The sequence below is a fragment of the Tauraco erythrolophus genome, chromosome 3 (assembly GCF_009769465.1).
Source record: "Tauraco erythrolophus isolate bTauEry1 chromosome 3, bTauEry1.pri, whole genome shotgun sequence".
Taxonomy (NCBI): domain Eukaryota; kingdom Metazoa; phylum Chordata; class Aves; order Musophagiformes; family Musophagidae; genus Tauraco; species Tauraco erythrolophus.
The window spans coordinates 87690129-87705821 of NC_141467.1; the positions used below are offsets into that span (position 1 = coordinate 87690129).

Sequence of the window (15693 nt, forward strand, 5' to 3'; positions counted from 1 at the left end):
ACGTCTGTAGTGTCCCAAGTCCTTGTCATGTATATGTTTGAAGAGTTTGCCTCCGGTACATGGGCTGATACCCAAACCAGGAGTACCGGGAGTTTTATCAAGTCAGAACTGTTAATAGTGCTGGTTTCTCTAGCACTTTGTCAGCACTTTAACTACAGACTTATGTTCTGTTAAAGCCATGCTTCCCATTGTTCCCAGTCGCTTACCTCCTCCTGTTGAGGTAGTTGTCGCTTATTATTTTTTTTTTTCTTCAGTCGCTTACTTCTTCTTTCCTTTGGTTCCTAATTCTTCGTGTTTCACGATAATATCTTTTGCATACCCCCCTGCAATCAGGGGGGGCCAATATCTTTTTCCAAGTTTTAATCCACGCTTCTCTAAGAAGCTTCCCAACAACGACAATGCAACGTCCTGTTCCATCGTCTTACCGCGACAGTGGATCCTACAGATCTTCCGGCTTTCCCCTATAGGCCGCCTGTATGTAGATCTGCACGGCTTTCCCCGATGGGCCGCCTTAATGGATCCTGCGGATCGTCGGCTTTCCTGTATAGGCCGCCTGGGTAGATCCGCCCGGCTTTCCCCGATGGGCCGCCTGAGGTCGCCGTCCCTTCTCCGCTAAAATAACACTCGTTCAAAACAAGTAATAAATGTCCCGAGTGAAACGATGAGTCCAGCTCATTTTTTCCCGTCCCTGTTCGGGCGCCATAATGCGGAGAAGGGATTTGGAGAAGTACTGAGACGACTCAATATGAGTTAGCTGCAGGAAGTCTCGTTTATTGCGCAGTTCTTATTGCTTATATAGACAGTATTTGCCAATAATCCTGAGACCACACCTTTTCTACACCATTATTGGATGATACATATGCTTGTCATATTTAACAGCTTATTTCAAACAGGTACCCGCCTAGCGAAGCTCTGCTCTAAGCAAACACTACTCCCTTATCATGCTGCATAGTTTTCTTATCCTTAACTTCAAGGGCATTCTGCCCCTGAGGCCTAACGTTAGAGCTCCAGTCCTTATTTACACAGGGTTTTCTTCGTGCAGTCTCTTCAAGGATCTGCACTCCGACATTCTATAAACATCTTTCTAGATATTTAGCTGTGATTATTTATAAAGTGATAATGCCGACTTCAAAAGATATTGTACTTTTCCATACGGAGCTGACATTTGGTGTTGCAAAAGTGGCACAAAACAAAATAGGAAATAAGCCCAAAAAATTTGTTTTGTTTGTTTGGTTTGCTTTGTTATGTTATGTTTTCTAAGGGGAGGACTACAGGTTTTTTTCAGTTTGGAAAAGTTAAAAATCTCAATACCTAAGTGTGTATTATTGAGACAATTCTTCTTCTCCTTTAATATCATTATTGTTTCAAGACCTGATTGCAGTTGAAAAAAGCCAATAGTATCAGGCCTTTCTCTGACATCAGAATCTTACACTCCATAATTTCAGCTTGCTATTTTTAAAAGTTTGTCTGTCACAGTTGTAAAGCATTTCTATAAACAGTGACTGTGGACAGCCTATAGCATTACAAAAGTCTTCAGAGAGCACCTTATCAGTCGCTAAATGATCGTTGTTATGTTTTTGAATTAAGAGTTGGTGTTATTATCTATCCTATTCCTTACATAGAACTGATGAGGAAGAATCATTGGCCTGCAATTTACTGTTTTACCTCATGTTTGTGCCAGAAATTAACATTTGGAAAATACTTTTCCCCTCCAATAAAGAAGGAATAAACCCAAAAGACTAAAGTAGAGATGTTATTGAAGAAATTCTGAGAAGAGTCAAGTAAATTAAAATTAACATTTTGAAAATCTCATGTATGGTGATTCTGTATTTCGTAGTGAAGGATAGTTTGTAAGTGGAATTTGCTTTATCACCCTTATAGTGAATACTAATAAAGTTTATGTTTTGGTATTAAAAATATGTGACGAAAACCTGCAGAAAAAAAATTGTACATTATTTTCCAAACTCCACAGTGATTGCTTAAAGATACTTGCATGCACATGACCAAGACTAGCATTTTACAATAAGAAATACAACAAACACATTATTTTGAAAGGCTTCCAAAAGGAAAATATCATAATAGTGGAAAAGCACAAATTCCTTTTCCTTCATTATCCTTATTTTCAGATGGCCTAATATTAACAAATATTTCACAGAATCACAGACATTATGACAAATATTAACAAATATTTCCTTTATATGTCATAGCTAACACAAATTAGATGACCAATGGTATTCCCTAGTCTAGGCACAGCTAATACTATGGATGTTGGCAAATGTAAAACACCGGGGCACAAAGACCCACTCATAACCTAACTAAGCATAGGTGTGCTGATATTCTGTAAAAAATGGAAGACCAGTCCTTATTAATGGGTGAATAAGGGAAGTGTTGATATAAAAGCAAACAGCACAGTGAAGTAAATTATTTTTTTAATGGTGTTTATCATTGTACTTTTGTTATCATTTCCTAATGATTTTGTGTACATACATATTTCTATATGAGGCTTTCAAAAAATTATTTAGAAATCTGAATACCTATGTAAAGTTTTATTTTCTCTATTAATTCTGCCATAACCAAACAGAATAAGACAGCTTCTTTATTTAATTACTTGTGTAGAAAAGGAATTAGGTGTTTGTTTTTTTTATTCTGGTACAGTTCCTTGAAAAATCTTTCCTGATAATTTGGTCACTGGGAAATTAGTATACTAGCAATACTGAATAGTAGCAGGTTATTTCATTCTAACTCAAACATATCAAAATATCAGATCAGAATCATTGATTTTGAAGAATTCTTCCTATATTTATATTTATATTTATATTTATATTTATATTTATATTTATATTTATATTTATATTTATATTTATATTTATATTTATATTTATATTTATATTTATATTTATATTTATATTTAATCAGGACTTCAACTCTTTTTCTGGGATAATCTCACAGTAAATTCTTTTCAGTTCTGTTCTAGTCAAAATACAGGATGACTTGTGTTTGATAACACACTTTTGTAAAGAATAATAGTATCAGATCTTTATCTAAACATTTTCTTAATGTATCACTCCTCAAGGGATTTCAGAGGCTTTCCTAACTGCATTTGCCTTGACAAATGGCTTACAAGTCTTCAGCCACAGCATGGATGCAGTTCGCTGAGTATCTTAAGATTAAACATGGAATAACTCCCCAAAAGTCTATGTTACAGCAGCATTCCTATATGACCTTGTAAATCATGGAATTAGCTGACTCTCCTCATATGGATTCCATAGATGTCTATGCCATTTTCCAGCTTTTGCTGCATTATCTATTTCAAAAAGTTTTGGTTTGTGAATCTCTGTAAGCAAAGCCTCTGTATTGGCATAGTTTTTCATTTATCTCAATAAATGATTTACAACTCCTTTATAACTCTCTAAAACTGGCACTTTTGCAAAGAGGTTGGAAGAGGTCTGAGGATATAACTCAATAGTGGTAAGATATCACAATTAGTTTGACTGGGATCTTCAAATCAGGGTTTGATCTGACAAAGTGTAGCATTCCTTCTTGCTGAAGCGGATACTAAAATTTGTTTTTCCCTGCAGGGTTTGGCTTGTAAAGAACAAGTTCTGTTTTTCTTTCCTTGTAGATGGAGATTTTTCTGCTGTAATAGTAATTTCAGTTTACAAAGGCAGACAAAACTGAGCACACATTTGAGAGATTAGCTTTTGCTAGTTAATCAATTCAAATACATCTATGATGACAATAGCTACTAAAAAAGATTGATACTAAACAGAATAAGAATTAAATTTAAGGGAATTAGAAATGTTAGATGTTTGAAAAGGAATAGTGTCAGCACAATATAGCTGATGAAATTTGGAAAGTATCTAGGCTTTACAGAGACATAGATAATAAGTAATGAGGACATGAAAGATGACACAGTCACCTGAACAGACATGCCAGAAAAGGAAGATTTGATAATTGGTAACAGCTCTAAAAACTATTCCAAAACTAGTTCCTGTTTGTGTAAGAAATAAGAATGTTTGTGAAAGAAGAGGATAAAGAAGAGCTGCAGAGTCCATGAAAACCAAAGGAAAATACAAAAGTGAAAAACTGAAAAAAATAAAAAAAAAATAAACAGAATGTAAACCTTTGCAAGATAAGCCTGAAGAGCTTCTATATGAGAGTGAGGAAAAGCCAGATAACAGAAGGCAGATCACAGAATAGGAGGAAATTTCAAAATTATGAAATAAAAATATGATGTTATCATTAATATTAATAATTATACTCAGCTACTTCAGTGACTATATGGTTAAGAAGGTTCAAAAGGTAGCAATTGGGAAGACAAGAATAACTATCAAGACTAGATTTTCACAAAAATCACGTGTATCATATGACTGAGACCTAATAAGGATAGTTAGATAAGTAGATGGTAAAACACCAGTCCAAGAAATAAAATGGAAGATCCAGAGATTAGATCGACTAAAAAAGACAATAATATAAAAAAAAATCAAACAAGCACTTCCTATTTCAAAGGTCAAGAAAAGGACAAAAACTAAATCTGCAAGAAAATTGTGTAATCCTTCTGGACTTGCAGCTGAAGAATGGCATCCATAATGGCCAATATATTGACTATCATGAGCTTGTCAAGAAACTGTTAAGAAAATGGGTAACACATGAACTTAAAAGCCTAGTCAAGATTAACATTTTTTATTATTTTTCGGTCATCATCTACCTATGAAGTCTTTCAAAAATGGAAAAGCATTAATTCTTCCACAGTTTGGTAGGAGAGATCTTTCTTGGTTTCTGCTGATATTTTTTTCTTCAATGGCTTTTATCTATGACATACAAGAATTCAGTTCAAAATCCATCTTTTTCTAAAAAAAAGTTTGGTAATTGTTTACAGGAGGGTAGAGTAGATTAGGTGAATATGATGAAGATTCAAAAAGGACATGTAGGTTACCAGGAAATAATTCTTAGCTCTATGACAAAACAAAAAAGATAGGCTTACATCCACACTCCTCACACTTAGCTTTCTCTAGAGTTTGTTGGCCATTGGTTTGTTGTGGGTCTGGTGTGGTGACATAGCAGAAATTTCAGTAGGTTTTTCTTTTTTTCTTTTTCTTTTTTTTCTTTCTTTTTTTCTTTTTCTTTTTCTTTTTCTTTTTCTTTTTCTTTTTCTTTTTCTTTTTCTTTTTCTTTTTCTTTTTCTTTTTCTTTTTCTTTTGACAGAATCTCAAATACTCGAAGGACTGTGTCATAGGCCAAAGAGGGATTCTTGATCGGAATGCGGGAGGTCTGATAAAAGCCTGCTGGTATGTTAAAGAACTACAAATTGTGGAGAAACAAAATCAGATCATAGAAGCTGGTTTTGCGGGACTGTTTTCCTGCAGTAGTCTACCTCTATATTGTGGACAGATATTATTTTAGAGAAAGCTGGCAGAGAAGTCCAAAACAGAACGTGGGCACAAACAACCGAAAAATTGCGTGGACAATTAAGGGCAGTTTGATTCTCTGACTTACATTTAATCCAAACTGTTTACCAGATGAAACTCCTTCAAAGTGTGTGCAGACTATACATGTTTTGTAAATCTCAAGAGAACTGAAGCATGATATAGCTATGGAGTTGTTCATTGTTATACAGAATATAGATTTACATCACCAAAAGAGAAAAATCATGACAACAGGAAAATCTCCAACAAGTTTCAAAAGTAGAATTTATTCAACAAAAAAATTCTGTCTGTGGATGCAGCCAAAGGCCAGACTGGGTTCATTTAGCCCTTATGAGGAAAGGCTGAGGGAGCTGGGTCTCTTTAGCTTGGAGAAGAGGAGACTAAGGGGGACCTCATTAATGTTTATGAATATGTAAAGGGTGACTGTCATGAGGATGGAGCCAGGCTCTTCTCAGTGGTATCCAGTGATAGGTCAAGGGGAAATGGATATAAGCTGGAACATAGGAGGTTCCGCTTAAACATGAGGAAGAGCTTTTTCTCAGTAAGGGTAACAGAACACTGGAACAGGCTGCCCAGAGAGGTTGTGGAGTCTCCTTCTCTGGAGATGTTCAAAACCCGCCTGGACACGTTCTTGTGTGATCTAAACTAGGTGGTCCTGCTCCAGCAGGGGGATTGGACTAGATGATCCTTTGAGGTCCCTTTCAATCCCTAACATTCTGTGATTCTGTGATTCTGTGATTCATGGTTAAGGAACTTTCAGAACTAGAGCTACTAATTTAGTAGTCCCTGGATGACTAAATTAGACTCCCCAGGTCAGCCCTCAGCTATAGCTAAGACCAGTAAAGCACACTAGTAAGAAAAAGAGTTTCTGTGGGTATATTAGTCACAAAAGAATGTTAATATACGATGTGAGTCCATTAATAAATGAGTGAGGCAACCTTGTGGTGCTGGAATCCAATACAGAAAAGGCAGAAGTACTCGATGTCTTTTCTGCATCAGCATATCTGTTCCTAGACATCTGCATGTACCAGCATGGTTCAGGAAGACGAGAGACAGCCAATACTGGGGAATAACAGGTAAAAGAATATGGCTTTTCAAAGGCAGAGGGGCAGATAGCTTTCACCAAAGGGTGCTGAAAAAAGGATGGCTGATTCTATGCAAGACTAGTATTACCTATGAAAAATTGTGGTGATGACAAACTCCTACCAACTGTAGAAAGGCTAAGATCACATGAATTTTTAAGAAAGACAAGGAGTAGCTAGGAACATCACATCAATCCCTGGAAGGAACGTCTTTTAGGAAAGCACAAAAAGGAAATCAGGAGCACTTAGACAGTTTTACCAAAAGTGAATCATACATCATCCACCTGATTGTCTTCTACAACAAAATGACTGGCTACATGGACTAGTGGTAGATGTAACAGTGCTCAATGTAACAGCGCTCAACATCAGTAAGGTTTTTGACATCATCTCTTACAGCAGCATCTTTTGGGAGCTGACAAAATAGCCACTGAATAGACAGATTTAAAATTGGCCCGACGGCTCTGCTCAAAGTGTAGAAATCAATGGCTTTATATTCAGCTGGTGGCTAGTAATAAGTTGAGCACTAGGAAGTCAAAATGGGGTCTTATGCTGTTCAATATTTTCATCCTCAAACTTGATAGTGAGACAGAATGAATTCGGAGGAAATTTATGCATCATACTAAACTAGGAAAAGTAGTTGACACACTGAATAGCAGAGCTTCAAGACAGACACTTGACAAACTTAAGCACTGGGCCAATAGAAACCTCATGAATCTCAACAGGTAGAGGTACAAAGTTCTGCACTGTTGATCAGTAATGTTCTCATCCAAATAAAACAGTGTGTTCAACTACATTGGAAGTGGCGACAGCAGATCAAGTGAAATTTTTACTCAGTTGATGAGGCTGTGTCTGCAATACTAAGCCCAGTGTTTGGTCTCCCACTGCATGCTTGAGCTATGTCTCTTGGTAACTTTATCTGCCAAGTTCTATTTCTAACAGAACAAAAGACGATTGTCATTACGTTTGCATTTTCAGGGGAAAAAACACTTTAGATATATTGTCATTAGGAAAAAAGTATGAGTAAATATCAAATAAGACAGTTATACAAATTTGAGAAAACACTTTAATCTCATATCTATTTTTGAAGCCTCCATCATCTCCCTCAAATTTTGGATACCTCTTTAGAGAATACAAACTAAAAGCAGTGAGGAAGAATCTAAAATGAACCTATAGAATCTCTAAAGGATGCAAAAGAGTAGGTTTAAAATTTTGAACTTCATATGAAGTTTATATTGAATACTAGTATTTGAAAAGTTGGCATATGTGTAGCAAACTAAATTATTTTAGATTCTTTTTCTCCATTATTTGATATATTATTTAAATTATTATTGAACAAGAATCAATCATGCAAGAAATCAAAACCTCAAGCTTAGCTGTAACAATAAATTACATTATTCTGCATTTTGAACTTGTATTTCTCTTGTAAATTTTGTGATGAATAGGTGGGACCAGGTGGGACCATAGAAGAAAGAGATGATTTAGTTTGGATTTTTGCACTGATGTGCAGGGAATACATCTGAATTCATACATTGCAGTACTATTCTGTTTATGTGGTATTAACTGAAAAGTCATATATACATTAAAGTATAGAAAAAAAAATTCTCTAAGATTCACATCTTTCTGCCATATTAACCTATTCCTTCCGCACCTGCAACTGAACAAGTTTGAGAGAGTACACATTTTTTTTGCCATAGGAAAAAAAAAAAACAACACAAAAAAAGTCGCCACCAACCAGAAATACCTAAACTTCAGCTCTTAAAGTCTGTCCCTGTCAAAAAAAATGATATACTATTATCGTACATTTTAATGTTAGTGTAAATAAATGATCAGTATTGCAGCACATATATTATTTTCTCCATCTTCAGTAAAAGAAGCTAAAGCTATATGTAAGCTTTCAAGACTATGCAGAATGAAACGCATTTTCTTAACCTAGCAACTTTCTACACACCACTGATCCAAAACTATTTAAATGCAAGCTACAGATAGAGCCTACCATAGTTTATTTCATAGATTCATAGATTTCTAGGTTGGAAAAGACCTTAGAGATCATCGAGTCCAACCATCCCTAATCCCCATTAAACCATATCCTCAAGTAGCTCATCCACCCTATTCTTAAACACATCCAGGGATGGGGACTCAACCACCTCCCTGGGCAGCCTATTCCAGTGGCTGACAACCCTTTCAGAGAAGAAATACTTCCTAACATCCAACCTGAATCTCCCCTGACTAAGCTTATGCCCATTTCCTCTTGTTCTATCACCCGTCACTAATGTAAAGAGCCCTTCCCCTACCTCCCCACCATCTTTTCTCAAGTATTTATAGGCCGTAATCAGGTCTCCCCTCAGCCTCCTCTTCTCCAGGCTAAACAGCCCCAACTCCCTCAGCCACTCCTCATAAGTTTTATTTTCCAGCCCCTTGACCAGTTTGGTCGCCCTTCTTTGGACTCGCTCCCGGAGCTCAATATCTCTCTTAAAGCGAGGGGCCCAAAACTGGACACAATATTCCAGGTGCAGCCTCACCAGTGCCGAGTACAGGGGCAGGATCACTTCCCTGCTCCTGCTGGTCACACTATTCTTGATACACGCCAGTATCCCATTGGCCTTTTTGGCCACCTGGGCAAATTTGAGCCACAGTGTGAGATTTGAGCTCAGCCACAGCATCTGTTGTAATTTAAGAGCATGCATAGGAACATTTTTCTAGATCAGTTGATACAGTGCTTGGAAATGTTACTGCAAGATGTTAGGATTCCAAGATATAATGTTAGAATATCTAAATCTTCAAAACTTCTGGTCAAGAAAAATCCCTACCATGTGCTGAGCAAACTAAAATGATGACCAAATTTCAGTTGCAGAGGATCTACCAACACTCTGGAGACCATTTGTAATTATGCTTAAACAGTTCTTAAGGTATCACTTTTCCCACAAAGCTTGTACTGTCAGAGACTTCAGCTTGACAGAGGAACCAGCTAACTGTGGACAAATGAAACATGTACTGTTCCCCTTTAAACTAGCCTCACATCTCAGGATGTAAACCATCTGCATCTTGTTCAATTTTCAGGATGTTTGTCTTGAAGTTTCCAAGGCTAGAAGCTTACCTTGCATATCTGCAGAGAAGAGTGTGTGATTTTGAAAAGGTTTAAGGAAAATTAATAGTCCTGCCTATTAAGCAGATGTTGCTCTAGATGGGATTTATCTAGAAAAGACTACCCAGATCAGATTGGGTTTTTAATCTTGAACCAGGTACATTCAAATATTTAGTTGAAAGGAATTAGTTTGAGGACAACTTTTGAGCATATATTTGAGTTGACAGTGAAGCCGTTGAGAATCTTGTGCTTTCAGAAACTATTACTGCTCTGCAATCTAACCTCTTAGAGAAACCAGGAATCAAGCAGGCTGACCTTAAAATTAGCAGGAGTTTAGGTTTTTTAATTTTTTCTTTGTAAAAAAGTTGATTCCATATTAATGTCAAGAAGTGATCAAAGCAAGGATCAATACAAAAAAAAAAAAAAGAGTTCAGTTTGACCTGAAAATACATTGTTTAGTGGAAAGTGAAAAATATTTTCTCTCCAAAATAAACATCCTTACCCCCCAATATTAGAACCTATAAGACCAAGAGCATAATGATATGTCTTTTACATCTTCTCTTTATTTTGAACAAAAGCTTATTTACCTTTTCTGTTCACTAAAAATGTCATTCAATTGACCACATCTTTTCACTTTCGCTTTTTTGCCTTACAGTAGATAATGTATGTGTAAGCCATGTTCTTTCACTTAGATACACTTGGAATGCCCCAGTTATTTTTCTTTTCCATTATGATGGGATTAGATTTATCATTATGTTATATATATAAACATTAAACAGCACATTCATGGGAGTTGACAAAAAAGCTGATCTTCCTTCACAGATAATTTGCAGATTTTTTTCAAAAAGAAACAAAACATCACTGCGCTTAGTGAGAAATTAGGGGGGAAAAACACTTTAAAAGAAAACATATTGATTTTGATATCTTGTATATCTTGTATTCTATTGTTCAGCAATTTGAATGCCTTTTCCTTTCATTATCTCATTAATTCATTTGAAATAAGAAAGCTTGACAGTTACACCATCACAGTGTATAGAGAAATATGATGTTAAATTATATCCTAATAGTTTGGCCTAAAAAGAAATATGAGGGCAAGATCATCATATCTCCTTTGAGGTACTGCCCCTCACGTCAATTTAACTAGCATGATCTTGCAGGTAGGTCTTTCAGTGGTCAATTTCAGAGACAACATTAGAAAGGAGTTGCAGATTCTCTGTCAAAGGCTTTCTCCACCAATCCATTTTTCTGAGGTTAAAATATAAAACACTGGCCTAAGTAATGATTCTAGAAAGCATGACAGTTAAGGAATACAGTTAATTTATTTTTATTTCTCTGAAAATATGAAGAAATCATTTTTTGTCAGGTAATGTCAGAAATAAAATTTCATATAATATTAGTTCTAAAGCTTTCTCTGATGCACACTGAACTTTTTCTCTTCTCAAAACTAGAGAAATAGAGAGACTATAATAACTAACTGAGAAATTATAATAACTAACTGACTGCCAGCTAGCAGATTCATTTGGGATGTCATTGTCAATCTATGTTCTGCTTGATTACAGGGAGAAAAGACAACACAAAATAAAAAAGTACAAGAAATTATGTAAAAGAATGAAGTAACATAATTTCATAAAATCTTTGCTCATCTCCTAGATTGCTCTAACTCTTACTGTCTTCAAATGTTAGGAAGTGTGCTGTGTGATGTGTAGAATACATCTTTTGAACAAAACTGAACGTAATAAAATCAGTTAATTTAAAAATTTTCTCTCTCTCTCTTATTTCTTCCTTTTCTCTTTCCTCACCTAGGTGTTTTGGGGGGATTTGTAAACTTAATGATAATGTGAAATTAGCATATGACATAAAGCAGAAACATAGCTTTAGATTTATTCTTTTAATACAGTCCAAAATTTGTCTTTATACCAAATACATAATAATATGTTTGCAATGAAATGAATGTTCAACAATTGAAAAGGAAACAATTCAGAAACTCAGGTAGATAAGAGATTAAAATTGATTCGAAACATTTTCCACAAGTGATTATGTATATGTCTCTCTACTAATACAATACAATCAATGCTGATACTGACAGTAAGAGTCGTATATGGTCACTGAGAAAAAACATAGCATGTTTTGAAAGAGTATTGAAAACTTCTTTTTCTTACAAGAGAAGGAGTTTGGAAGATAGTTGAGAATGGAGGAGGAAAGTGGGCTGAAATTTGAGTTTAGGTTAAATAAAACCAAGGTAGAATAAATCACTGACAGCATATAATTCTTTTATTCTTTAAAGTCTTCCTAGAAATATTTGAAAAAGCCTTCAAGGAATGAAATGTAAGAATTTGCTAGAAATTAAGTACAATTTATTATTTCTGATTTTATTTAAATATAGTAATATTATACATTGCCAATTTGACATGTATCAAAATTATCTAAAAAAATATATTCTTCAGTGAGAGTGCTAAACCACTCTGAAGGCTACTAGGGAAACACACTTGAATGTATCAAACTTCCGTATTCCTGAAAAACATATAGAAAAAAAAAACCTATAGAAAATACAATAGTCTCTCTTAGATTCCAACAAATACTTCTATAAATATCTGAAACTAATTCTGTGAGGTTTTATTGTTCTTTTTGTGTTGCATTCAATTTTGCTTTGTCCTTCACAAAAGCCTCCAGTATCACATGTATGCTCACTAGTTATAAATCTAATACAGTATTTACATAAGAAAATTATTTTAACTTACCTTCAATCCAATTTTTGCCAGATTATCAGAGATATATGCTCTCCTCCATGTAGGTATTTTATCTTCTTTGTATACTAGGCACAGGCTATATTGCACTACATAATTTTTTACAGAATTTCATTTCACTTTTTACTGAGAAGTTCAGTTTTGAAAGAGTAGCTCAATAACAGCAATAATTTTTTAACATATACATTTTCCAAGTTCAATATTAGAGAAATGATACAATAATAGGATTTATGTTTTACCTAAAATCTGAGCCTATCCGTTTTCCATTTTCTGGTTCTCCAGGATCTGGACACAAATTGGATGCCTGTTTAATACCTCCCTCATTTACTGCAAGAACAAAAACAAAAACAAAAACAACAAAATAAACAAAATATACAAAAAAGATAAAGTAATACAGTTTTTAGGAAATACAGAGTTAAGCGATTCACAAATATGAAGAAGTACATCATCTTCATTTTAGATCCTTTAAAACAGATTTTCTACAAAATACGATCGCCCATATAATCTTTAGTTTTAATACATAAGTTTCTCCTCCCTGTAACAAGCAAAGAATATATATTCTCGTTTGGGTTTGGTTTTTTTTGTATTTTGTGGTGTTTATTGTCTTTTTTTTTAAATAACAAGTTTTCTATAAATTGTACTAATCAGTTATTTCATTTGTTTGTAATATTATTGAACCCACATGGAAATGTTATTACTATTCTTTTAGAAACATTAACATTTAAAGAAATGTTCATCAAGTTTAGTGCTGTAAGATTTTACTTTGAACGTAACATAAATGTCATCTCCACTAAGAGTTGACCTTTTCTCCTTGAATTATAATAAAACTTGAATGCATACACTTATGCTCAGAGAATTGTTCTTAACCAGTATTGAAAATGCAGATATCCCCAAAATATGCTGATCTGAAGATAAACTCAAAATGCCAGTTTGATTTGCATATATTTATCTTACAATAAACTAAGATGGATCTTCAGAGAGAAACTTCCTGTGAACCTTTCAGTATGTTTTTCCAGAAATTTGTAAGTAGCGATGTAGCCCTCAACTTATTCAACTACCTCTTCCCTCATTTTATTTTTCAACGTGTTATATATTTTCTCATAATTTTTGCAGCTTGCAAAAGTATATCTTACAAAAATAATTTTAGGCCAAATTGATTCTATTAAGCTTGTGTTTAATTTTTAAAGTTCATTGAACCAGCAGCAGCAGTTATCACAAAAAAAAAACATTAGCAAATAGGTTTGGTCTGCTATTATTTAGCAAATTCATGACCTGAGAGAAGATTATTTTATTCAAAAATACAAGTTGACATGAAATCAAGAGATTTATACTAAGCAGAAAGAGATTTTCACCTTTATTCATGGCTGTTTCTGAGGAAGTAGACCAATGAATTTGCAGTTATTAGATTTTAACTTTCCTTTAAATAAAAATATTTCATATAATAATGTTAATTATACTATGTTTTCAACTGAATGTACTCGAATAGAAAAATGTTGTTTCAAACTATCCTTCTAAAGGGTGTTCATTAAGTGTCAGATTTTAATGAAGAACAATAACATTCAGAATATTTGGGGGGGTTCCCTTCCTTGAATTTGTATTCGTACACACACAAAAAAGGAAGAATGGGTTTGGAACTTCTGAGGAAGTCAAAGGCTAAATTAAAATGTTGCAGAGGGCTAAAAAGAAAATGTCTAAATTCAGCATGCTGCTCAAAAAACCTATCAGGCTTAGCCCTTGTCAACTGGAACCACAGGTTTTATCCTCCTCTGCCCCAAAAGAGCGGTACCATGTCCAAAGTTGATCTAATAGCAAACAAAGGCAATCTCTGTTCATATGCATTTTTAAGATCAGGGGACTTCTGGGCCAGTAGGACTCTTCCTTAGAGCCCATCCATATTACTGGGTTTCAGTCTTCTCCTCCCCCAACACTTGTAGGTGTGATGAAAGCATATTAGCTATAGAAACCCAAGTTTCTGCTAGTGTTGGAATATATATATCTCTGACAATTCCATAAACTGCATTTCACAAGGCCGTCTAGTAGGAACTTGTTGGATGAGTACTTAGAACGAATTCTCTCTTTGAACTATCTGGGTGATTTTATATAGTTCCAAAGCCTATATCAAGATGTGAGAAATGCAGAATCATCATCAATAGCCCATCTATATACAAAAGACCTTTAAATTTTGGGTAGATAGTTAGGATTCACTGAGCAATGCAAGAAAAGAAAGGAAGCATACTTGAGAAAGAGTTGTGAAAAAGACACCTCATTTTTGTGGCAGTCTGTTAACTTTCCTGACACTAAACATATGTTAAAACTATAGCTACAAACTTATTCATGATGCCTGATAATAATATTAAAGAAATTAAATAAAATTGTGCCATTTTGAGGCTGTATCATATGTCTGTGCACCTACAAGAAATTCCTTGCTATAAACAAAATAATGTAAAATATTATTTAAGCACAACTATTTATTGTCATTTATGTTTTAATATTTCAAATACTTGTTTTAGTTTTGTACACTATATTTCCCCATATGCAGGTAACATAGTGAATATTCATGTAAAAAAGAATATTCTACTGGATTTCAAAGCACAAAAACTATTACATACTTCAATTTCCTCCAAAAATTAAAGCTTGGAAATCCTAGTGCGTTCGGATATCTTCTGGATAAAGTATCATTCTTAAAAATACTCTATGAAATGGATTTTAAATGATAAATTATTGATTTATTAATATTCATTAAAAAAAATCTGAAGGCTTATGTTAAAGAAAATAAATAAAATAATTACAGTAACAAAATTAAAATAAGATATATACCACAGTAAAAATTCAGAAGACAAAGTTATAAGGAGTCATTACACTTATTTCTGAATTGATCCCAAATCAGAAATGCATTTAAGCACAAACTTAAATCCATTCTGATTTCTGTTAAGTACTTTGCAAAAAACAAATGCACATTCTACTATTTTTATATTGACGTTACATTTCCAGACATAATGCTTGATTTTTCCATATACTGAAACACAGCTGTATATAGTTCCCCGAAAATCTATCTATCTATCTTTGTTTGTTTGTTTTACATCCCAGATAGTCATATGACAATAAGCACTGAAAGGGTTTCCTGTGGTAAATTAAAGGCTCATCTAGGGAAAGCATTCATTCATGGTCTGGTCATGAAACTGGGAGAAAGAAATTCCAGAGTTCTAATCCAGGCTGAACTAGGTAACCCAATGGTTTTTTTGTTATCATGTCAACACTTGCAAAATGAAGTTGACACATACTTGTTTCAAAGTATGTCATCATATCAAATATTACCATTCTGCCTTTACTATGTACAAATCACCTATGCATTAGTATTG

General features: G+C 34.3%; 1 protein-coding gene across 4 annotated transcripts in view; it reads right to left on the minus strand.

The window, feature by feature from the left end:
* The window catches only part of CSMD3 (CUB and Sushi multiple domains 3), a 737988-nt gene that overhangs the window by 432340 nt on the left and 289955 nt on the right, over positions 1 to 15693 (minus strand). For all 4 annotated transcript variants that reach the window (XM_086609528.1, XM_086609527.1, XM_086609526.1 and 1 more), the window contains one exon: positions 12574 to 12661. In XM_086609528.1, the coding sequence (XP_086465654.1) occupies positions 12574 to 12661 (88 nt within the window). The remainder of the gene's footprint in view (positions 1 to 12573; positions 12662 to 15693) is intronic.